At 43.1% G+C, this 24,884-nt stretch overlaps 1 protein-coding gene and 1 long non-coding RNA gene across 3 annotated transcripts in view; one reads left to right on the top strand and one right to left on the bottom strand.

Moving 5' to 3' along the window:
* Nucleotides 1-23,155, top strand: part of LOC139109869 (lachesin) — a 28,821-nt gene extending 5,666 nt beyond the window's left edge. The window contains exons 2-9 of the mRNA XM_070669281.1: nt 14,894-15,015; nt 16,719-17,007; nt 18,077-18,238; nt 20,341-20,490; nt 21,021-21,174; nt 21,868-22,016; nt 22,118-22,183; nt 22,369-23,155. Coding sequence (XP_070525382.1) covers nt 14,894-15,015; nt 16,719-17,007; nt 18,077-18,238; nt 20,341-20,490; nt 21,021-21,174; nt 21,868-22,016; nt 22,118-22,183; nt 22,369-22,490 — 1,214 coding nt within the window. The 3' untranslated portion in view covers nt 22,491-23,155. The remainder of the gene's footprint in view (nt 1-14,893; nt 15,016-16,718; nt 17,008-18,076; nt 18,239-20,340; nt 20,491-21,020; nt 21,175-21,867; nt 22,017-22,117; nt 22,184-22,368) is intronic.
* LOC139109870 (uncharacterized) lies at nt 5,973-24,788 on the bottom strand. 2 transcript variants are annotated; one of them, XR_011546903.1, is made up of 5 exons: nt 24,120-24,788; nt 23,781-24,030; nt 18,517-18,584; nt 8,206-8,730; nt 5,973-8,086 (listed from the first exon to the last, which is right to left on the bottom strand). It is a non-coding gene; the product is annotated as an uncharacterized lncRNA (long non-coding RNA). The 2 variants fall into 2 exon arrangements; XR_011546902.1 differs by having other exon boundaries at nt 23,781-24,788.
* Between the last annotated feature and the right edge of the window lie 96 nt (nt 24,789-24,884).

Here is a 24,884-nt window from a genome sequence, read left to right as displayed (position 1 = left end):
AATTAGCTATACCACGCTCTCCGTGAATCTCGTACAAAATGCAAAATAATAACGATGAAACGCGCAACGGAAGAGGAAAATAAAACGTTGCAATATTATTATCGTCCGACGTTGAAATCTCGCCGAGCCGCACGTTGCGCGGGGCATTCTCAGCCGCATTGATAAAAACGAATTACGCTTAGTCGCTCCGACAGGCCGAATGATCATAATCGGATTCGGCAAATAAGGACGCCCGGGTAATCTGTTGTTTCGGCTCGTGTCCGAATGCGGAGCCGCGTGAGAAAGGCTGCCCGCTACCGGCCGTAATTACGTAATGTCGCCCCCGTAAACACGCGTCGGAAGTTTTACCGCCGCGGAAGTTACGGTAATTACAGTTTATTCGAATGTCCAATTATGCCCCGCGTGCTCGATAATGTCAACGGGCAAAGCGGTGAAATAAAGGACAATTACCGTTATCTCCGCGTTGCGTTCTTGTCGCTTTGCATGTAAATTGAACGGCACGTTATTTCTCTACAACACCGTGTAATCGAAGATGTGTATCCTTATGCACATGCACGTATTGGAACGTGATGTAACGCGTGTGCCGCCCGCCGGCAAATTTATCGCGCGGTTCCGCACGAGGATTTATCGGCGAAGGAATTATTTTCCATCTGTCGCGCGCGTCGCGCACGGGGAGGCGATATTTGCTCAAACATTCGGAAAGTTTATCCGCGAGTTGATCTCGCGCACGTGGGATCGAGAGAAAGGGAGGGCCTCCCTCCCTCCCTCCCCTCCCGTCCACCCCGCATTTCACTCTGCATTTGCCGATCCATCAATTTTCATTAAACGAATTCAAAAATACGCGGTGAACCAAGTTTTCGCTTACATACTGAAAGTTCGCTGGTAATGTCACTTTGCAAACGTCTTTTACGCGTTGACTCTTCGCCTCGATATTAGCGTGACTTTGTCGATTTTAGAAAATGTTATTTTAACTTTTTGAATTATTAATTTTGTGTTACTTTCAAGCTACGCTTATCGGCGTGGAATACAGGTTGCATGAAATACTCGATTCTGAAAAAGCGCATTCTCGAGGAATCGTTATGGCGGAAAGTGATGTATAGAGCAAAGCGAATCTTTTTTTTTTTTAGGTTTCATCGAAGGCTCGGGTTAATTTGGAATAGCGAAGCCACTCTGGCGAATATCCCGCACGAGCGTAACGATCAAGAGGTCGTTACACGTCGCTATAGATCCCCACGTGCATCCTGTTCGAAATATATATATATATATACATATATATATATGTATATCTAAAAAAAAAGACCAAGTCCGCGTCAATCGAAACGCTCCACAAATCTCGATTGCAATTTTTCTCTCCGTTTCCGCAAAAATCTCGTTTCGCAGTCACGAACAAACAGCGAGCCCCTGCCCCTCCGCCGATCGGTACATACATTTTCGTTTTGAAGCTATGCGGCATGTGAGGATATATTTGGAATAGACAGAAAAAAAAGGGGGGGAATACGGGGGAGAGGAGGATGAAGGGAGAATCGGGAGAAGAAAAAAATTGGTACGAGTCCGTTTCGCGCGAGCGGCACAATTTTTCGGCTCAATGTGAGGATCGAACGTGATGTTTCGCCCTGTGCGCAACGTACCGTTTTTTCTCTACTTCTCCCGCAATTGTCGACGCGACGACACACAACGCCGACCGATTTGGATTATATACGACGAACTCGCGGCAGACTCGGTTGAATATCAACAGCAACTTTATCGGAACGCGTGCGCCACGATTATCATCACTTCCGGTTAAGAGCCTCGCGTTTATTCGCTTTACGAGTCACGAAGCCTCCGAAGAATTGGACGCTCTACAAATAGGTGAATTCGTGAGAAGTATCTATCTTTATGTTACACGGCTCGTACCGTGGATATATTCAAGAACAGAAACAGAATGCCCCGCGATAGTAACCGCAAAATTAATATCACGTCTTGGAAGTTAGCGTTTGAAGGAGCGACTTAAATTATGGTTCATCTTCGCGAGTAATGTTCAAATTAATTTCCCTATTACCCCGTTACCCAACACGTCGATTCTTCTTCTTCACGCGTGATTCCTACGTCGGGAATTTATTTTTATCAAACTCGGACGCGAACGTAGTAACAGAATTTACTTTTCTACATTTCGATCACATTAGCGTCGAAATTATACAAGAGTATCTCTGGAGTAATAATACGAATCAACGAGAAAACAAAATCTTTTAATAATAAATCAATTTTTAACGTAACGTAATTTCGTTCTTTTATTTTTCGGGAATTAAAACTTGAAAAGTTAGAGAATAAATGATACCCGCAAATAGCACACAAAAAATTGTAAAAAAAAAAAAAAAAGGAATTACTTCGCAGTCGGTATTTCTAAAAACAAAATTTATAAAAAGATCTTACATTATCAGAAATTCTCCCATATAATTTTTCGATAAGAAACCGCATTTTTTTTCTATTTTTTTTTTTTTTTTTAAATTCTTTCATTGTGGAAGATATTTTTCGTGTACCCGAGAGCGCATTTTGAAGAGGAAAGACATTCAAAAATGCAGGATTTACGTGGTACGCGACGGACAATGTGGAAAAGCCGGCAGAGAGCTGGGGAGAGGCGGGAGGGGAAGAGAAGTCAGGAAGAAGTTGAAATACGAGACAGGTGGTCGCTCTTATCAGATGCTCCCGTGCTCCACGGTAAGCCCTCGATGTCTACACGTGGGACCCGTCTAATTCCTTCCTGGGAGATCCACCGATATAGCGTAAAGACTTGGCCGCGCGGTTGAGTTAATGGAAAGTACCGTTAAACATTTTTACCGCTCATTGAGGCTTTACCTCTACGTTTAATTTCTCGTATCGCATGTCATAATTATCTCCGCGTTTCCACAATTATACTTCTCGTTATAATACCGCTTCTGTTGAGACATGGTTAATTTTCTGCTAAAGACTCGTCTGTGAAAAGACTGTCACGCAGAGGGCAGCAAGGGACGAAGGGAGAAAGGGCTTATATTACGGTACGAAAGGATATCTCGTTGGGTGGCCTATCTAACTGTTTCGCTAAATTCTCGTGACATATTCTCGAGCTTAAAGTCCCGTCGGGCCGCTTGTCACTTTGCCATCACCCTCGGTCGTCCACGTCGCTCTCTGTTCTCGCCCTCCCCCGTTACACCCCGGGCACGTCACACATTCCATTTCGGTAATTGAGAAATCCTCCGGAGCAACCCTTTGTCTTGCGGATTTTAGTATCGCGACTTCCGTTCGCTTCGACTTCCATAATGTATTGTTACGCGGGGATCCGATGTTCTCGCAGCTTTACCTTTAATTGCTTCGTTCCGGCAGCCCTTTTCGGGCTCGCGAGCACAGCGTGCCTCAAAACGCAGCCGAGTTGCTCGCGCGGCGACGTAAACGAGGGCTTTCCCCTCTCTTTTCCGCCGTTCTACGTGATCGCACGCGGGCGAACTTCGCTCTGATACTCGACGTAATTGATTTTGCTTTGTAAGCCCGAAGGTAATTCGCCGGTAACTCGCTTTTCAGCGCGAGAAGTCCCTCGTAACGTGCAGTAACCGGGAAAATCGTCACCTCGAAAGGAGCGCGCGTCGAGAGGAACGATCGAGATGTACGCGCGCGAATGTTCGTCCGATTTAAGATACAGCATCCCTTTTTCCGGGCGCGGCGCATTCTCGGCGAGCGGAAAGACTCGGAAAATAGGACGGCAAATGCCAGGCGTAACGGCGCTGCCTCCGTACGTCCCGAGGCCGCGGCGTATAAGCATCCGTATCCGTGTAAAGGGTGTAAGCGTACGCGAGGATCCTGATTTACCAAAGCGCGACGCGCGACGTATACATCGTTTAATCCACGTCCGGACGTACGCGAATTTATTTCCGCCTACATAGGTCGGGGTCTATTTCGCGCGCGCCACATTTCTATACGGTATTTCCTGATATATCGAAGTGTCCGGCGTATAACCGGCACGTCGGAATTATGAGTTCCGCCGGCGCAATCTTTCAATTTCAGACACTGCACCGTAACGCGGCCCGCGCGGCAACTCTTGTTTCTCGCGTAGACTTTTTTTTTGCGCGTTGGATCTATCGGAATTATTAATGACGGACGGGAGATCGAGCGCCCTGCTTTTTTCTCTCTCTCTCTCTCTCTCTTTTTTTTTTTTTTTTTTTTGCGAGAGGCTATCGATTCCAGCAGACATTCGCGCGTCGCGCCTTGCGTAAAATACGGCGAGTCCCTTTCTCTCTTTTTCAGACGCGCGGAGCGTAATCTACTATTTAAAAAGTCGAATGTCTCGTGATTTACACGCCGGCTCTGTACTCCCTAGAGGTGAGGGAAAAGGGTGAGGTAGACACAACGCGGCCGATGCGCTTCTCGCACTCGCGCGCGCGCGCGCGAGAAGATTTGCGACGAGGGAAACTTTCTCGTGGAAAAGATTAAGGTGCTGGCATCCACTCCTCCATATCTTTAAACTCACTCGTCGCTTCTCCCGGCCCCCTTTACGGCACCTTAAAAAGATACTTCCCGAATACCCTCTCCCTCCCCCCTCCTCCTCCTTTTAGCCGAAACTTTGTGTGATTAAACTTTTACGGGAATCTAAAATTAATTACTCCAGCCGAACTTATTTTTAAACGTAATTAAGTGCAGTCAGCGTAAAAAAGGCTGCAGCTACGCGCGTCGACGGGTCCCAACTGCGAAGCGTAACCGAAACGTTCCCGCGTAAACTATCGGATATTACCAAAACCGTGCTCGTCTCGCGTTCCGTAATTACGCGAGTGCCGATAAGCGATCTCGTTAAAGCCGAACAAGTCATTCTCCATCGACAAAGATACGACGTTCTTATCCGATTTTCCCCTCCCGACCCGCGAGACTAACAGAGAACAATTACGTTTTTTTTTTTACATTTTTCACTAATTCACGCTACTTGCACGCAGATACGTTTGTTCGCTTTAATGCGTATTTTATGGTGCGCATTTTCGCGTTACACGCTTTTGCTTTTTATTCAATGGTTGTTGGAGCATTTTATATTCGCCCCGTGTAAATGGCCGTACTATCGTAATACTCGTTCCCGTTTGAAATGGTACATGCTGATTGCGTGAACCGATTATTCGTGTCCGCGTTTTCTCGTGCCCGAGCTACGTTCCGTCCGATAATTCGCCCGCCGAGCGATATCCCTTTCATGATTTTTGCAGATTAATTTAGATGTTGCGTGCATGTGCGCAAAGTGACGACAGGAAATTGTTCCGCGAGACCTGCAAGTTTATCTGAGCTCTACGTGGGATTTAACATTTTTCTTTCTATCTCTCTCTCTCTTTCTCTCTCTACTTCTTCTTTTTTTATGCGAGAATAACGCGTTAAAATTTATGATGGCGAGACCGCGGTATTTGCACAGTCAACCGAGCACAGTCAACGCTCATCTAGCAGCTCATATTAAAAATGAATTCGCAGAGAACGTTGCGGAATGAGTTTATCGATTCGACAGCGAATGTCGAGAGAATTTCGGACAAAGTAAATCGCGACTCTCGTTATATCGTCATGTGATTGATCTCGCGACACTTGTCGTTTTCTCGTTCCTTCGTTCGTATAAATCAGGATGAAATGCAGGTAGAAACGGTTCGCTACCAGCGCACCGTGCTCGAGCACGGCGGCCCGAGTGGAAGCGCTTTTTATGCACGCTGACACCGAAGAGAAAATGATTTCGATGTAAAATCCGCGAGACAAATAAAAGCACCTTTCGCGCGCACGCACACCCGGGCGTTTGTAACAAATGCCGAAAAATATGAGGTTAATCGTATTGACGTAACGTGAAATAAATTTATCTACTTGTCGGACATTGTTCGCTGTCAAAACATTTTTAAAACATTTTATTCTCTTCTCACATTAGATTTTTGTTTGCGTGTACGTGTGGAACGGCTATAGATTACTTATGATATAATCACGAGAGGAACGAATTCATATATAAAAAAAAAATAATAAATCGAAAGCGCGATATAAATTCTTCTCTGTGCAAAATTTTGCGTGATTCAATTTTCGAAAATAAGAGATTTAATTTTTTTTCTTTTTTTAACTGGCAAGTTATAAAATTGATAACGTTCTATTTCGTGTATTAAACTTGCGCGATTTCAATAACGTCGTAGATTAATGAATTTTGCAGATGTCCCTTTTGTCTCGAAAAAAAAAAAAAAAATAAAAAAGACAAATCTTCTTAATAATAATCGATTCACATTTAAATTGGATTTATCGAGTAGAGACGTGGAAAGATTATATCGAGACGAGAAGTGGAAAGTTGGAAAGAGTTCTCTGTGCATGCTCGAGCGCTCGGAATTGAAGGGGCGACAATTTTCAACATATCCACTGACTCAAATGTAAATAGATATGGCATTCGGCTCAAGTGTGCATCGCGAGTGCGCTTAAAGCGCGCTTCAGTAGTCAAGGCCCTCAATTCTTCAATCGTTGCTCTCTCGTGCTCACGTTTTTTGCCGTTTTCACGTTTCAATGAATACATCAGTGCGCGTGTACGCGATTTCTACCGGAGCACGTATCTATCCCCCGTAAGTCGCGGAATCAAATAAACCCGTAAAACTATCGAGCTCGTGTGTTTAATACGCGAGCGCGGTATGCAACCACTAACCGAGGGATTATAAATAATGACACTATTACAACGGCGCGCCAAACAATATTTCATCCCCGCGTAACCGAAGATAAACGCCGGCGGTTCTTTGGAACACTTACGGTCGCAAAAATTCCATTCGTCGATATTGTTTTGATTGAAAGCTCGCGGGAAATCCCAAAGCGCAAAGTATCATGAGTGCTAGTGAAACTTGAACGTTGTTGCGGGGAGCCGATTTTTCAGACACGCTCGATCGTGCTCGATGGATTTATCTGCCGTCCCGGCGTCCCCGCGTTTCCACCCACCGCGAGATCGTCGAATGACAAGAGTTATTCCGAGTTTTCCGGCATGAATGACACAGGCGTGAAATAATATGTACACATCGCTGGGGAATCGGATTTAAAATTCGTTTTCCTTCATTTTCCCTCCCGATCACCTTCCTCCCCCGCGCCTCGCATTTCGTTCTCGACGGTGTGCGGGTCAAAATGCCGGAACTCGGCGAGCGACCGGGATTTTTATCGAAGGGCGCGCAGCGGTTCCGCCCCGAAGATATACGCCGTTGCCTGGCGAACGCTCGCCCCTCGATATCGCCGTGAAAAATATTGGATTTACCCAAGTTAGGCAGTTTCGGCACGGCCGAGCGCCAGCGTAGTAACACAGGGTAGTAATAGGGGAATTTTATTTCGCCGAAAGTGCGGACTTATTTCGAGGCGTCGAACCGCCTCGCGCCAACCACCCCCCTCGCAACGTTCTGTTTCGCGCGCATATCGTACCCGCGCCTTAAACTTTGCTAATTTCTTGAAACTCGGAAACTTTCGCGGGTTACTCGATACTCTTAATTCACTTCCGCGAGTTTAAACATCCCCTCGCATTTAACCGCAGCACGACGTAGCAATTCAATAAACAAGTTTCGCGATACAAGCGGGCGCCCTATCCTTTGATTCCACCCCGCGCTAACCCGCGCTTGCATACCGGCCTCAGCCGCCTTCGAAGATTAATTAAGTACGGGTCTCGATGCACGTCGACGTTCGTCGTTAGCGAGCAGATTGCATATCGACGTCTATATACATATATATATGATACATATACGTACGTAGCTACAGTCTCTCAGAGACAGGGAAAACAAGGTCGACGTTTAGCCTTCCGTCGTTCGAGAAGACAGATCGAATCGTTGAGATAATTATATTGTACAAAATTATTTTTCTTACGAACTCCATGTAACTTTTGCTCAGTAAATAAGATTGATTATTGTCTAGCTATTCGTACCATCGTAAATTTAAATAAAAAAGAACAAACTATACGCTTCTTCGCGTGTGCTATTTTTTGGAAGGTCTCAATTCGTGCGCGTGATTATAATTAAGTAATTTATGATCGACGACGTATTATCGGTTCAAGGGACTGTTACAGATGATGAAAAAAAAGTCATGCGACTTACCAATCTGCATGAGCTTCAGCGGAGTTGTTGAGTTCTGCCGGTGGCTGTAACATAAAAAATAAATTATTAATTTAGACATGCCAGTTAATAAGAGTAACAAAAAAAAAGGGTAAAAGTTTTTTTTTTAATAAATATTTTTTAAAAAAAGAAAAATTATATTTACCTATAAGTTGCTCCGCCGATGCAAGATGCCCGTCCCGGGCCTGCTCCTCCTCTCAGATGGGACGTGACGAGCCATCCTTCCGCGCACAAGTAACTCGCGAACGCGTCCGGGTGAAGTTACAATCGCGAAAATTACTTAACAAATTTTTCGACACTCCCGCATTAAAAAGAATCGTAAAAAAAACGCCCGGTAACTATCGGCAGCCCCGAACGACCGACGAACCGGCTGCTGTTCGTATAATTTCGAATTGGCGTGCGGCACTATTTTAATCCTGAGCGATGCGACGCAGCGGAGTTTCTCTTGAATCTGTAACAGAAAAATTACAAAATTACATTGTAGATATTTTATTTCATTAAATAAAATAATTAAAAAATGTTACAAAAAATCTAATTCAATAATTTACGAAGAAAAATTGATACTTACCCCGGGGTTGCTCCGCTGGGGCAGGATACCCTTCCTGGGCCTCCTCCTCCTCTCAGGATGTCTGCGGGATGTCGGGTTAGTCCTTCGATGGTAGAGTATCATCTGAAACAGAAAATTTAAAGTGAATATTCTATTCCGTTCGATGTATTATTCAGCGCGTATTGTTTTTATCTTACCGCGCGCGTGTTTTGGTGCGGGTGACCGGACGCGAATTGCAGCGCTAGCAAAGCTAGCGGCGCACAGTCCCCCCCCTGCTCCCCGTGCTCCCCGCGCCTACCGCCGTTGACTCCCGGACTTACGCACAAAAATGACTTTATCGAAACGGTTCGATCGCGAACTTGCAACTTCGATGCACACGTATCGTCGCCCGACTGTAAGAACGCGAAGTTATCGTGGCGGAATAAAGAACGAGATTCACTTTCATTTGCTCGGTCGAGTGTCGGTGAATGGACAACGGCGGTGTTCCGTGCAAGACACCACGGTTCATAGGGCTCCAGAGCGAAGCCAGACATAGGTACGCGATGTTAAACCGCGAGAGAATACGCGCAGATGCCTCAACATCTTCGTTTCAAGAACCGATGCTCCGCACGTGGCCGGCGGATCGTCTCAACTGCGCTACGGGCTGCGTGGATCGATAGCGATCAGGCGATCGAGGGAGCGCTGTGATTGGTCGGCGCGCTAGGGTTCTCCCGTCACCCCCCCGGATTACCAAACGCCGATTAACCTGATTACGATCACTGGCGATCGCGGGGATCGCGGGCGAGGCGCGGAAAAATCGTCTTTTCCAAGACATACATATTATTTTAAAATTAATAGCTTTAACAAAGCGTCTTTGAAGAAGATATCAAAGTCGATAAAAATCTTTTTTACTTTCCCGAGTGTTGGTTTTCCGGATAATATTGCAACGGCACTTCGAAAAGATAGTCTCATCGCATTATTGTTAAAGATAAGCTTATTAAAACAACGTGATGTGTGATTGTCGTTGTGATGTGTCGTTAATTTGCACGATCAAATCTGACGATGTCGGCAATGCGAATGTTAATACGTCGTATAATCGAAGCCGCGGATGATTGAAAATTAATTGCTAATAATTGCGGCTAATGGAAAATCCATCAAACGGAATGCCGGCCGCGGATTGTATCCGGATTTCTAATCTCAGCCAGAAAATACTGTATCGAAGGTATGCGATTCGCAAACACTGTCATTCGCTTTGTAATTCAATCCAGAGCTTATACAACGTGTAATTACTCGGAACGTATACTTTTTGTTTACGAATGCTTCTCTCTTTTCCTCTCTCTTTTTATACCTCCACCTCCGAGAGAGAAAACGACCTCGAAACTTTTCTCCAATATAAAGAGATCGTTTAGTTAAAAGTTTCAGTTTTCAGTGTTTTGTCGTGTCCACTGCTCTCGCTTTCACGTTTTTTTTTTTTTTGTATTTTTTTCTAAAATATTTTTTCTAGCATAAAGTCAGTGAATTTTAAGATAAATATTTGTTATTTTCAAAAAATGTTTCCTCTGTAAAAGTAACAATAGGAAATATTTAAAAATACGTACGATTTTATAAACAGATTTTTTTTTTTTCGGGAATAAAAATATGTTGCCAGAAAAGATTTTTATCTGGAATTAATATCTTTATACGTCGGAGTCATTATGCGTTCGATTGTATCAACGAGAGGATTACCCTATATCGATCTGTGAATAAATGTTCGAACCTTCGCCTATAGGAAGATTTAATTATCCAAACACTTTGTGGCGGTTTTATGGCATGTTCGCTACGTCCCGCGAAAATCAAGAGAAACTTGGAACGTCGAGGAGAACCTGTTGCGAACGCAGCCAGGCTATTCGACGCGTGTACATATGATGCTATATATGTACACGATATCGAACTGGCGCGCCCTTCCAAATGCAAGCGTTGTTAACGTTCTGATAGAAGCTGTTATGGAGAAACGCACGATTAGCTTTGGCTTTTTCCGCCGAACCGCCGCGTTAAAAAGTGACGCGTGTTTGCGTTTTCGCATCGGATACGTGCCATTCATCTCAAATATTGAAATTGCAAATAAAGTTGCCTGCGCGTCTGCATTAAAGTCCCGTCTGAATTTACACAAACGATGAAAATGAAACGACGCGATAAGAACCGCCCGATGCGCCAGCGGTTTTTCTTCCCCGCGTTACAAAATATCGAGGCGTTAATTTGTCGCGGCGTGCAATCTCGCCCTTTCCTCACCCGCCGAACGTTTTTTTTTTTTATTTGCGGGAAACGCCGGGGATTATATCTCCGAGAGTCGAACCTAATCTCTAAACGGAGTCGCCGAAGAGCGAGTTACCCGGGAATTGGCATAATAATCGGAAGTCCCATCTAAGTTCCATCGAACTGTTCCCTCGCGCGCGTCATCCGCGCTCCAATCCGCTTATATATGGCTTATACATTGAAATATATATATACATATACAAATATATATATATACATATACAAATACGGGGTTGTACGGGTACTAAGAGTACGCTTATCAATTGTTAGTATCGTTCATAGATATCCTATTGCCTGTAGTTGCACGTCATGAAATCGGTCATATCCAGATAATTCACAAAGTGGCTCACGTTTCTACTCGCCAACAGATGAACACATTATCATTAACACGCTCCAGTACGACGAAACAATACGGAAAGTCGAATAATCTGGTTTTGCCTCTTCCAATAAAATACAACGAAATAACTCCGCACAAAGGGACGAGTTTGAAAATACAAAAAGTAATTAACTTCTATACTTATTATCTACTCGCGAAAGATTTAAATTATATTATACAAAAATTGTAAATCTCATTTTAAATCGGCGCCAAGTATAAATACAAAAAGTTCAATACCCCCGCGTGGAAAAATGAACGAGATAAAAATCAAGTAGGTTATTAAGATGCGCGTTACGATATATAATTTACAAATTACCAAGTTTAATTTCACTGTTGAATAGAACCCATCGTGTTGCAGTGGCAATATAATCAGGATTATAAAGAAAAGAATATTGTCACTTGCTTGTATAATATTTTTCAACGTAATATTCGAGAACGTAACTTTACGCAAAATAATTCCGTCGTACGTTTCTGCTGATTTTTTTATACAGATTCAACTCTTATCCATCTATATGGCCAATAACAGACCACTCTGTACAGGCTTGGCACATGGCATATACGAGCGAAAGTAAAAATTTGTTACACGTATATGTATTTATATATATATATATATATATACTTATACATATATATACATATATATTTATTTATATGTATGCGCGCGTATGTATGTATTCAGTTGGAGGAGGATCCCTCCGCGTGCCGGTCTCGCTTAAGAGAATTTCATATTTAGAGCCGTCTGCCTGCGCGGTGTACTCGGAGATTGGAATATTCCTGAGATGTCTGAAGTTTCATGAGAAGTTTATACGCGTACTTGAACATGTGCATACACACATACGTGTACATATATCGAATACACGCAAAAGATTTATAGTTCTTGCGTCCTTCATTAGCTCGGAAATCACTGCGCGACGTTTAATAATAACTTCCGTTCCACGTTGCACGAGTTGAATCATTCCGTGTTCCTTCCAGCGGTTTTCCAAAAATAAAAAAAAATTACAAGAGCCCTATTTTTCTCGGTGTTTCAGAATCCTTTACCGTTCGCTAATTTTTTTTTTTTTTTTGTTAGATACATTTTAAATAAACATGCAAATCGCAAATTAAACTATGCACGGGTCAGATATTCTACGCGGAGCTTTCTGGATAATCGAGTCAGGTCCTAATTAGATTCCAGAAAACTGTTTACGTAAAAAAAAAAAAAAAAAAAAAAGAAAAAAAAACACGTTTCGTTCGTATTCCCTTCGTAATTCTTCTCGTATCAACATGTATTTATAGAAATACGTGCTGGGGGCTGGAATTTGATTTCCGACTTTTCCGCCGGTGTTCGTTTGAGGCGAGAAAATGATTGCGGTGCGCGACGACTGTATTGATTCCCCGCCTTGACTCCATTTTGAGATACTCGAGGTAAGAAGTGATGTAAGAAGGGAAACGAGCGAGCGCAGAGCGAGGGAGAATGCCGGGGAATTGCAAAATGTCGAGGATGATTGATTATTTTCTCTGTTGGTTATCGGCGTTAGCGAAAAGCGCGTGATATAGCGCGCGGTAGACGGGGAGGGGGGGGTCCGTTATTATTCGAGAGTGCTTTCGCCGGACCGTCAAAAGTTAACGCTATTAACGAGGTGGACGCGCGATAATCGTATTTCATTTCCGCGTGTTCCGCGTGGAATCGTCCGCGAGATGCCCGTGTGTGGGTCGCTGAAAATCCGCCGGAGATTTAGGATTGTGTCTCACGTTTGTGGCCCGGCTGTATCACGAAGTCGCAAAGTTCAGGCGGAAGGTCCCGGGTGCCAAGTAAGTTGCGCGCAATAAAAATGCAAAGAACGTCTGGCCGCTGATTGCTCCGTGTGAACGCGGGCAGGTTAAAGGTATAACTTTAATTTTCAAACTCGCCGCGAGGCGATATATTCACGTCCGTTACGAGAAACAAAACTGGAACGTAAATACGAACAGTGGTAGTTGCCAGGTACCATTAAAAGTCTCTCGATATTATGTTCGTTAAATATTGAGCGACAGCAGTTTGCCAACTTAAGCTAATTAATTTACTTTGATTTAATTTATTTTACTTGTTTTCCTCTACATTTATTATCTCGCATACTACTTTTTTTTAAATTCTTTTTTCTTTTTTTTCTTTTTCTTTCTTCCTACATTTTCTCCTCACCTCTCGTCACGATTCGCGCAGGATTGCCCTTCTTGCATTTTCTGATATAACATTTTTCTCGACTTCTCGATACACTTTTGTTTTTAGAGAAATGTGTTGCGTCTGCCAAATAAATTACTGTACTATCGCGAAAATGCCGTTCTCTACGATAACCAAAATTGAATCGCGTCCGCGCCGTGCTGGACACGCAAGGATACTTTAAGGAAAGGAGGACAGCAAAAAGTGTGACGCCCTTTTTCCTTCTTCCCTATATTCTCTTGACTCATATATCCATCCGTGTCTCTCCGAGAATTCGGGTCATTCACTCAGTACAAAAGAGTGTGAGCTTCCACACCGGTATGGCGCGCGGTGGTCTTCCTTTTTTTTTCCCCTTTTCACGGCGACACTGTCTAATCTGGCAGCTCGTTTCATTTCCCCGGCGATTTGTTCCACGGTGCCACCTCCGAAACGTTAAATCCGCGAAGGCAATTTGGATATTGCCTACGTCGAATCTAGCTTCTGTTGGTGGAAGTTGCAATGCAAAGTACACGGAAACTGAGATACGGAAAGAAGGAAAGAAAAAAAAAAAAAAAGGGACAAAAAAGAAAAAAAAGAAAAAGATAGAGAGAGCACGCGGAACAGTTGGCTGATAAAGCGAACGTGCGGAATAAAGACGGTTCACGGTAACTTAAATTCGGAATAGCCTTTCTTCCTTTTCTCTTTAATTCGTTACGCCTCGCGCGAGCATTACAAGGCGTGCCGGCGGATGACAGAGGCGCCGATCGTAATACTTTTGTTAAAAGAAGGATATCTACTTCCCTTCGCGCGCGGATGCCTATTTATCGAATATTCGTGCCGCGTTACATAGACGGCGTGATCCAATAAAAAGATCGAGGCGTGTTGTACCGGCGAACAAGAATCTCCTCTCGCACAGAGCCGCCCCGGCCAAAGTTCGCTAGCACCACGATCCCAAGTTTCCCGCAACTTTGGACCACTTGACATTATCTGTTTAGGGATGTCGTAATCCACCAACAGGCGTGTGAATAAGCAGCGATAATTAGCTACCCTCGCGATAGTGCTTAAGAAACTTTGGAACATGCACTTACACGTCACGCCGCCCCCGGCGGCATGGCCCGTTGAAATATTTTCAAAAGAGATTTCACTATCGCCCGTAATGAATAGGGTAACGATAAAATTTTCATCCTCCAATATTTTTCCATTAATCTTTTTCCCACCCGAGAGCGAGGTAAAAATAGGGGACGACGTTAAATTATTACTCATTGCGATCACCCGATCGCGAGACAGGAAGCTATCTCGCTTTCGCATAATCCTATAAATCGCATAATTGTATAATATATATATATATGGTAAAAATACATTCGAAAGCCATGAACGTAATTTAATGAAAGAGAGCTCATGGCGACGCGACCCAATTCTCCCGCGTCTCGTTAAAGCAAACGACGTCTATCATCGTTAAATCAGTCAAAACCGAATTGTTTCAGATTCGACGAACACCGCCACCGGCCAGATTTTCGTAGCGCCAGTTGGGAATCAAACCGCGGCGATTGGTCGCGAGGTCGTCTTCTCTTGCAACGTACGCAACATAAGCATTCGCAAATACAAGGTAATGATCCCGGGAATGGTGAACGTAAACACGAATGGGCTACGCGGATTAAATTCGCACGCATTTGATGGCGCGTTGATGGTACTTATCCTATAATGGGATTTGAACCGCGCCGACCGGTTGCGTTTGGAATACCGAAGAGCTGTTTTTATGATCGTTTGACTCTTCCCCTGGCTTCTCGCGCGGTACTGAAAATTCCGACTCGGTGGTTTACGGACGGATCTCACCGATGCAGGAACTCGAATTAACTTAATTTGAAAAAAAAAAAAAGAGCGAAAGAGAGAAAAAACTCCTCGCTGAACGAAGTGCCGCACGGATTTGGCGCGACGGGAACGGGTGCATGTGCGAAAGCCGAGCGGCAACGATGATAGAGTATAACGCATCGTAACAAATGTCGACCGTACTGATATCGCAAACGTAAGGTCACGTAGCGTTCGCCGGGGACGTGCTATACGACGAAATTGAATTGCCGCGAGTGAAAAATTTGCCATAAAAGTAACTGTCTTCTTTGTCGTGCAAACGCGCGCTTAATCTTCATACCGTGTCGTTCTCCGGCATTAGAAGTAATATAAAATAAAGGCAACGCGGAGGGAGTAAAACAAATCGCGGTTAGATCGAGTCAAATTGTCCTCGCTGGCGGTAGTCGTCTCGAAGACGGAAGTTGTAAGACAGATAACGAAAAAAAAGAAAAAAAAAGTCGTTTTTCTCGCGTCGTCGGTGGGATATGGAATCGCACTTTCTACCGCCGTAATCCGCTAATCCGCCGGGGTCCATTCTCCGTCCGATAATAAATTTCTGTATCAGAATATACTCCGCGGAAGGAAGTAAGACAGCTAAAAGGAGACGTGTTTAATGGAGCGAGTGTCGCCGGACAACGGATTTCGTCCGAAATTCTTCGTAATAAGGGAGAATATACCGTGTCTAAGAGGAAACGGCCACCGCAGGCGGACAGAAGTGAATTAAGATAAGCCCAATGGCTCGATGCTAAGTCTAAGTTAAGACTAGTATTTACCACCGACTATCGTGCCGTTCGCACACTCGCTGCGGTACGCCATGGAGCATAACTATTTTACGCCAACTCATGCGATGTCCATCAGCGTTGTCTAAGAACGTTTGCGAAATATTATTTTTCTTTCTCCCACCGTTCAGAAGAATACCGATCTATATTCATGAATATATTTCCATAATCGCTCGGAGATCAGCAAGCGTCTTCCTCAAATTGCTTAAATCATCTTGCGCTCGCCATATTACGTCGCCCTGCTATATCTCGTACATTATTTGCTACTGTTGTGGTTAATTAAAACTTATCGCCATTAATGTACTTTCTTTTATTCCGTTGGTATAATAAATATTATTTTTCAGATAACACTATTTTATTTCTATATTTTTTTTCCTCTTTTCCTTCCTTGCGTATATAATCTAAATTTTTTTTTTTTCTTCTTCTTCTTTCTTTTTCTTTTATTTAATCTTATTCAGCACGTTGTACATATATTTCGTTGTTAATTACTTTGCAACTAATTTTCGCGCGACTACCGCCCGTAGTTTTATTTTCCGCATATATTCGCGGTTGCCGGGGGAAGAAACTCGGATGTAGTCGGTGAGATAGGGCGTAAGAAAATACCGTCAATCACATTCGATCAATATCCCATTGGAGAAAATGACAGGTGCATTCGCACTGCGTCGCGTTTGCGGGGGCTTTCTAGGTTGGCTGGCTGCGCACCTCGGACCAGACGATTCTCTCGATCCACACTAGGATCGTAACGCATAATGCGCGTATCTCGGTCACCTACGAGAGCGGGGCGAGCACCGGATCCGCCGGCGCGTCCGGCGGCACTTCGGGAGTGACCGGAAGTAGCCAGGCGACGGAGGAGGTCGTCGACGGCACGTGGCGTCTGCACATCCGCCAATTGAAGGAGACGGACAGGGATTGTTACATGTGCCAGATCAACACCAGCCCGATGATATCCGAACTCGGATGCCTCGACATTCACGGTGAGCGTTATCTTTTATCTCCTATCGCGGGCGTCGCATGCACGTCACGGCGCATTCCGAGCACTTCCCGCTCGCGCGCGAAAGCATCTTGCACTTCGGCTCGCAGTTGCAAATCCCCAAATGTAAATTCACGCCCGTGCAAATTCGCAAAACTTTCCCGCGACGCATCTTTAACTCCGAGCATTAATTACAAGCAGATGCGGGTTTGAATATTAAAAGCGAGTCTATTTAATAAAATGAATATGAAAGTGACATTTGAGTAATTTATATTATTGCCGAAATACTTAATTAATATCAGATGTTAATAGTTAATAATATGAAAACGATATAAAATTAATTTCGCAATTAAATATTTATTTATCGTGAATGGGCAGCATTTTTGCCGTGATACGATATCAATTTAATAACGCAAACTGTGAATATAATGAAGAATATAATAATTGAGCGTCTAAGAGCGAGAATAAAAATGAGAAATTTAATACACAGATGCCCCACGTAATTAATAAAATTCTTTGAACAATTAACTCTAACGATAATTATTTGCTACTGAATTTGATTTTCTATTCTCTCATGCCTTGCATATTCTTTCGAAATAAATATCAATTTTAATTATACTTCTTAAATATCAAAGACAACGTCACAAACTCTATCAAGAAGCAATGCATAATATTAGCGTCACTTAAACGTCTCCTTAAGGAGCACGCAAATCGATACGCAACGAAGGAACGTCGCGTACGCGAAAACCTTGGCGTTTACTCGAACGGGCAGACGGAACAACCGAAGAACGCATACGTCAAAGTATAACACAAAAGAGCTCCCCGATAAAATTACCTCCCTTTTCGCTCCTCTATCTCAAACATTCTACTTAAGCGAACCTATTCTCTGCCTGGCTTCCTATCTCGGTTCTCCCGTAAACGCGTTTCGGTGGTCGCCGGTTCTTTCAAAGACAGTCCGGCAAAGAGGAAAGCGCCAGTTTTACGTAATGACCTTCATAAAGTACTTCGCGCAAAAGAGAGAAAAGACAGACGGCAGTCTACCAATTTAATGCTACGACTCGTTTATCTCGCAGTCCCGCCCGACATTGTTTACGGGGGTGATACCAGCGCCGATTTAGCGGTGGCAGAGGGTGACAACGCGACATTGAGCTGCCGAGCGACGGGACACCCACCGCCAAGGGTGTCCTGGCGAAGGGAGGACGGAGATCCCATCATCATAAGGGCTTCCACGGCAGGTAAGACACGGTCGAATAATTAAATTAATATTTTTTAATCGGTGAAGTTATCGCGACGGCTCGATAATGTTTCGCGCGGTACCGTTCCGTGGTAATTATATTTTGTACGAATGATATTTAATATTAGGCGGTTAAGGTATTACGTGCGAATTTCACATTTATATTAATTTATACGGTTTTATATATTTAATTGTTTTATATAATATTATTTCTGTTCAATTGTACGTTTTTTTTTTTTTATAATCTCTAACGCTGATAAAAAAAATTTTTTTACTCACCGTTTCGATGCGCAGCGGCGGAGTTCAGTAACGCAGCGGCAGAATTCAGTAACGCAGCTACGATGATACTGTAACATAAAAATGAAACATATAAATTGTAGAGATGTTAAGAGTTAAAAGAATGTTCTTTAATTTAAAAGAAGAATAACACGCGCTTTATAATATCTAATATTAATAATAAAAAAATACATTAATGAAAAATACCAGAGGAAAATAATATTAATAGAAAGAAAGGTATCCAAAGTAACCCCGTTATTATTTAATTACGTGTGTAAATTTTGCACGAATAAAACTATGAAGCGAGCTGGTATTTTTAATTAAAGTTTACAAAATAGCAAGGCTTGAAATAACAAATGAGACGTAATAATCAGATCAATATCTCTGTAGAATTAGATAAAATTATCAGAATGTAATAAAGTTGACGATAAAAATAACATCGTAAAATGAATAAAAGAACTTTTTTTCTTGTTCAGTTCTATTACCAGTCAAGAGGTAGTTTGCGCGATGCCTCAGGTAGTCGAGATGGATACGGAATTCTCACGAATAATAGATGCTATACGGCACCAGCATAACTCAATATTGATAGGATAATTAAGTGCTACTAATATCTTAGTTACCTCATAGTTACTTGGTCGGGACGCGTTAAAGTGCGAACTATTATCGGAGTCTGGGGGCGCGGACGAATCCTTTCCCGATTACATTTACCGTTATTGCCGCCTCGTGATTGATTTTATCATATCAAAGGTTAAAATTATAAGACCTTTTTTTTTTCTCTTTCTTTTCTTTTAATATAAAAACTTTTTCGCGTAGAATTTGACGCAAATATGAATTTCAATCTTGAAATAAGTATTCCTATTTTATCTGCTAATTAATTCAAATATGGTATTTTTATAAATTAAATAAAATCTCAAGTGTTTATCGAATATCTCTCCGTCTCACGAAGTGACCCGGCGAGTCGTGGCCCTAAAGATCGAATCGGACTGAGAGAAAGTGACCAGCGTGTCGAAATCGAACCAGGAAACTTTTCAAAGTAGTATTCTTCGCGGATACGTAGATCGGGTATAAGAAATACCGCGGTACACAGGCGAAGGGTGTAACGAGTAAGCTCGTTGAAACAAGTTCCTCTTTGTGAACTGACCTCGAAGACGAGTGGAACGTGAGCAAAGCCGCAACCGAGAGTTCCATCGGATCGTATCTCGGTTTGTACACGTGTACGTTACAGAGATCAAGAGTAAGAGAGGAGCTGTGTCGCGTAAATTGGCGGACACGCTCGCATTCACAGTTCGAGTCTCTCGAGTTACCAAAACTGGTCGACTATCTGCATATCTGTTTGCACGATCAGCTATCTTTGAAGTTGCAGCGCGGCCGTGGTAGTTGCGCAAACGATTTTCGGGGATTTAGTCTATTTAACGGTATTTACTTTTAACGCCAGCGAAAGTAATTTTTTTTATTTTTTTTTTTTAGCGAGATCAACGAGAGAGAAAGAGGAAGCTTAACTTACGGTATTTACGGCACACGTCCTACATGATTAATTTACAAACGTACGTCTGTTTGTTTTCTCCTAGTTTGCTAATCAAATCAATCTCGGATCATGGACGATCTCTCGTCACGTTAAGTTTTTGATTTGACTGAACTTTCCGCTTATTTCCTAATTGGAAAATAGATGCGAATTCTAAAATAAAAAAAAAAAAAAAAGAACGATGTCGAGATCTCTTGTTACGAGCTTTGCCGTTTCGAGCCTGTCATTTGAAGCGAATGGAAGAAAGGAATCGCGATCGATCGTTTTTCCACGGGCACGGTAAAATGTTTCTCTCGTGTACGCAGGTGGTAGCAGTTTCGAGAAGCACGACCACTACAACGGTTCGCTGCTGCATTTCTACCGTGTCGAGAGGCGGCAAATGGGGGCGTATCTCTGCATCGCCAGCAACGACGTGCCGCCAGCGGTTAGCAAACGAGTGACGCTCGCTGTGAATTGTAAGCTCCATTCGCTCGCACGATCCGCTTCAATCCGATCCGATTCGCAGATTACGTACTCGTGGAAATAGTAATTCGCTAATATTTTTCATGTAGTCAAGACGCGTAAGCCGCGCGAATCAAAAGCGGAAATTACCGACGAATCGGGCGAGGCCTAAAAAAAAAAAATATATGCGCTCGAAGCGGAGGCAAATTTCCATTCTCATCTGACGAATGGCAATGATTTTATAGAAACGGGACACGCGTCGCAATCGAGCCCCCGTAAAATTTCGTAAGCAAGCTAGCGCGATGTCTGCGCCTTTGGAAGCTATTCCGCGAAAACTCGCGTACGAGCTTCCGTTTGGAAATTACACGGCGGGACAATACTTGCGAGGAGAAAGCTTGATTTCAACGTGCGCGTTCATCGGATGAGAATCAAATGTTCATTTCCTCCTTAAAACGAGCTCTATCTTCAGGGGCTTCTCTCCGTATATACGTTCGAGAGTGAGAAGCCCCTGTTCGCATATTCTAGACTCATTTTATTTCCATAGTCGCACCCGTCGTAAAAGCACCGAACCAACTATTGGGCGCTCCTCTGGGTACAGACGTGCAGCTCGAATGCTACGTCGAAGCGTTTCCGAACACGATCAATTATTGGGTAAAGAATCAACGTGAAGGCACGGAAGACGAAATGTTATTGGAAGGGTAAGCTCTCGCCCGTTATTTTCTTAATACGAATAATTGTTCCCCGCAATACGACTTGAGACGATACCGAAGCGACGATAAAATCAGCACGAAGCATTCTAGCCGTGACCCGGCGTGATGCGGATGTGCCAGATCCCGCGACACGATCGAACTGTAAAATGATATCAATTTTCCCCGGATAATTGAGACTTTCCAACAGGATAATATTACAACAATATTCTGAGTTAAATGTCGCGATAATTTTAATAATTTACCTAAATGCAATATTGAAAACGATATTGAAAGCCAATCGCTAAATGACATACCCGCCACCTGACTTCGCAAATTAAATCTAATTCGATCTAATTTTAATAAATCAGATATTCATTACTTTTAATTATACATAATTGATATGAAATTCCCGCGATAAATTCTACGTATGTAATAGCCGCGAAAGGCAGACGATTACCGCGATCCTATAATGATATTACGCAATAAAAAAAAAAAAAAAAACCGCGTGTAACATTTGCACGTGGATCTAGCGGACGTTTTCCCGCGGTATTTCCGCGATTTTTCCGCGCGGAGAATATGACGTTAAAAGGAACGCTCCGCTCGCGGTGGAAATCTTTTATCTTTCGCCCGGCGCGTTTCCTTTCATTCGCGGAAACGAACGCTCCGACAATGAGACTTACGTATTGTTCGTATGATTCGTAGACCGAAGTACACCGTGCGAGAGGAGCGTACAGGATACACGGTACTGATGTGGCTTTTAATCAAAAAATTCACGGATAAAGACGTTGGTAGTTACAAATGCGTTTCAACGAATAGTCTAGGAAGGGCGGACGGAACTTTGAGATTGTACGGTAAGTTGTACGCGGCCGAAAGGAATCGGATGCGTGCGCTTTTCACTCGCATCGAAAATCTTAAAATTTCACCCTCGTATTTTTCTTCTTTTTCTTTTCAGAAATTAAAATTGGGTTCGACAGAGTGGGATCTCGTGGCGGGAAGGATCACGTATCTATTATCGGTGGTAAGTATGCACATATGCGAGAGCAGATTTTTGCTCCTTTCATAACGTCTGTTATCAATCTCATTGTTACTGTCGCGATAAGCGTTTGACGGAGGTTCGTTTCGCCCTCGGAAGATCGATGTCGCGTTTCTTTTTTCCTCGATGAAAGAGTGTCAATTTTTTTTTTCTTTCTCTCTTTTTTCTAGGTTTAGCCGAGGCCGCTCAAAGTTCCGGCGCCAGCAGCGGCGTCGGCGGTTTCTACGGAAATAGTAGCTTGTCGCACATCCTATCGATGCTCTTTTTCATACCGATACTATGGCCACGGTGAAGAAGGCATCCACTACTGGTCACCGCTAAGCTACTTAGTGCCGGATGACTTTGTGCCAAAAAAAAAAAAAAAAAAAGACAAAAATGTAGAGATCGAGAGTGCGAGGGGCGGTATGACAGAGAACGTATGCGTGAAACCTGGCTGCGAGAACGTGCTCAAACGAGAGAATGAGAGAGAGAGAATGAGAACGAGAGAATAAATCGGAGCCTTCGATACTCCAAATTCTTCCTACTTTCCTTTCCTACTCCCGAGTGTCCAAGACATTTTTAGATCAATGAGTGTTGTGTCAATGTACGCGTTGCTTTAGATTCCGCGCTTCGCGGATCGACTGAATCAAGCCCGATTTGCGCTGTTCGTCTCGCGAAATGCAACTAAACTAGATCCCGCCATTTGTAATTCGTTTTAATGTACTTTATACTAGAGCTATGCGACGAGAATATTGCACAGCGATCGATGCGAGCAGCGTGAATCGCATCCGAGCACGCCGTCGACACGCGAATTGCCGAATTCGTGAGAAAAGGGGGGCTCGCCACCGCGGGAATGCTTCATAAATCGACGATAATAATCTACGATCGTTCTTCTCATTGATTTATCGCGCTGCTGACTGACTTTAAACGTCGGAAAACTTTGATGTTTCGAAATAAAAATAAGAATCAAACGTTGTACCATGTTGCCTACTCATGTTTTGTCAATTTCTCGTTTAATATTTTACGTTACCCCTATTCTTTATTTCGTTGTTCTTCAATGTAACAATTGCATGCACCAGAGGTAAGTATTTGTACCAATAGCAATGTAGTAATAGACTTATTCAATTCTTGTAATATATTTTTATGTAACAATTAAACCGGAAAAAAAAACTGTTACATGATTCCGATGTTGTTAATGTTTCACGAAACTAAATTAATTTATTCTTTATTTATAAATCAAAATAATTTATGATCCGAAAATCGTCATTTGTTTCGTCAACTTTATTTCGATTAAGGTAACTTGATTTATTTAAATTATACGATATAAAATTCTGTTTCTGCGGTCGGTGGCCAGGGGACGCTATCTTTCAGCCCACGAATGCCTTGAGCATTGGGGTCGCCAAGATAAAAAGTAATTTCCCTTCGACACAATTTACCAAACCTAGTATGAATTTTTTTCTGAATTTGAATAATTAATATAATAAATTAAAAAGTATTCGTATAGACGAGAATTAATTAAGTCTATTGCAAAAGAATTAAAAGAAATTTTAAATAATTAAAAATACAGCATAGCTCATTATACATTTGTCAATTATATACGTACTTGATGATTAAACGTAGACTGCACTTGCTGAAGGACAATCGCGACAATTTTCCTCGCAGGTCACTTTTTGAACTCCTGTGACGGCTTCGGCGAGTTAGCGTTCAATTCGAAGTAGACGATCCGCTGCGACACTGCAGTATTGCGCTTACGCCACACAAAGTTGAACCAGCTTGCCAAGTAGTATTCTACTGATTTCACTGTCTGCACTTGCTCTGCGATCACATCCGCTCCATGCATGAAATATATTATCCTGTCGAAGTAAAACGTAATTGTTTGAAAAAAAATATCGCGAGCCACTAAGACAAAAGTAATTACACATTAGTCAATCGATATACATACGCACTTGACGATGATTGTGGGATGATGAAACCGTTCTTCGGTAAGATCACGATACAAGGCATACGTGCGGGGAAGACGTCGTCGGGTACCGAGCGCGCAACAACGACGTCCTGCACGAATCTTGCGGTCGATAATGCTCCTCGACGTAAATTATCTCAACGAATTAAGTATATACCGCACTTGACGAAAGACAATTGCGACGATCTTTCTCACACGACTCTCTTTGGACTCCCGTGAGTTATCGTACTCAAAATAGTCGGATCCGTTACCCTGCAGCACTGCGCGTACGTATGCCGCGCGAAGTCGGACAGGTCAGCCAACCATAGTGCTCCACTGATTTCACTATCTACACTTGCTCTGCGATCACATCTGCTCCATGCACGAAATATAATATCCTGTCGAAGTCAAACGTAATTGTTAGAAAAAAATATCGCGAGCCACTAAAATAAAAGTAATTACACATTGGCCAATCGATATATACACTTGACGATGATCGCGAGATAATAAGACCGTTCTTCGGTTAAAAAACGACTGTACATCGAAGAACAGATACGACGTTTTCTGCGACAGCGGCTAGCGTACGTAACCCTAGACGGCAGAGGCAAGGGATGAGAAAACGGGGGGAAAATCAGTCATCGGCAACCGGCCGGCGCGGTACATATGTATATGCAGCACATGAGAAACTCGATCACAGGACTTTAAAGTTACGTTCGCTAGCTGCTGTCGGCGCAGCAAATGCCTTATCTGCTTTTCAATGTACAAGAC

The sequence above is a fragment of the Cardiocondyla obscurior genome, linkage group LG18, assembly GCF_019399895.1.
Source record: "Cardiocondyla obscurior isolate alpha-2009 linkage group LG18, Cobs3.1, whole genome shotgun sequence".
Lineage (NCBI taxonomy): Eukaryota > Metazoa > Arthropoda > Insecta > Hymenoptera > Formicidae > Cardiocondyla > Cardiocondyla obscurior.
Note: the sequence above shows the minus strand (reverse complement) of the source record. Positions and strands in the feature narration are given on the sequence as shown.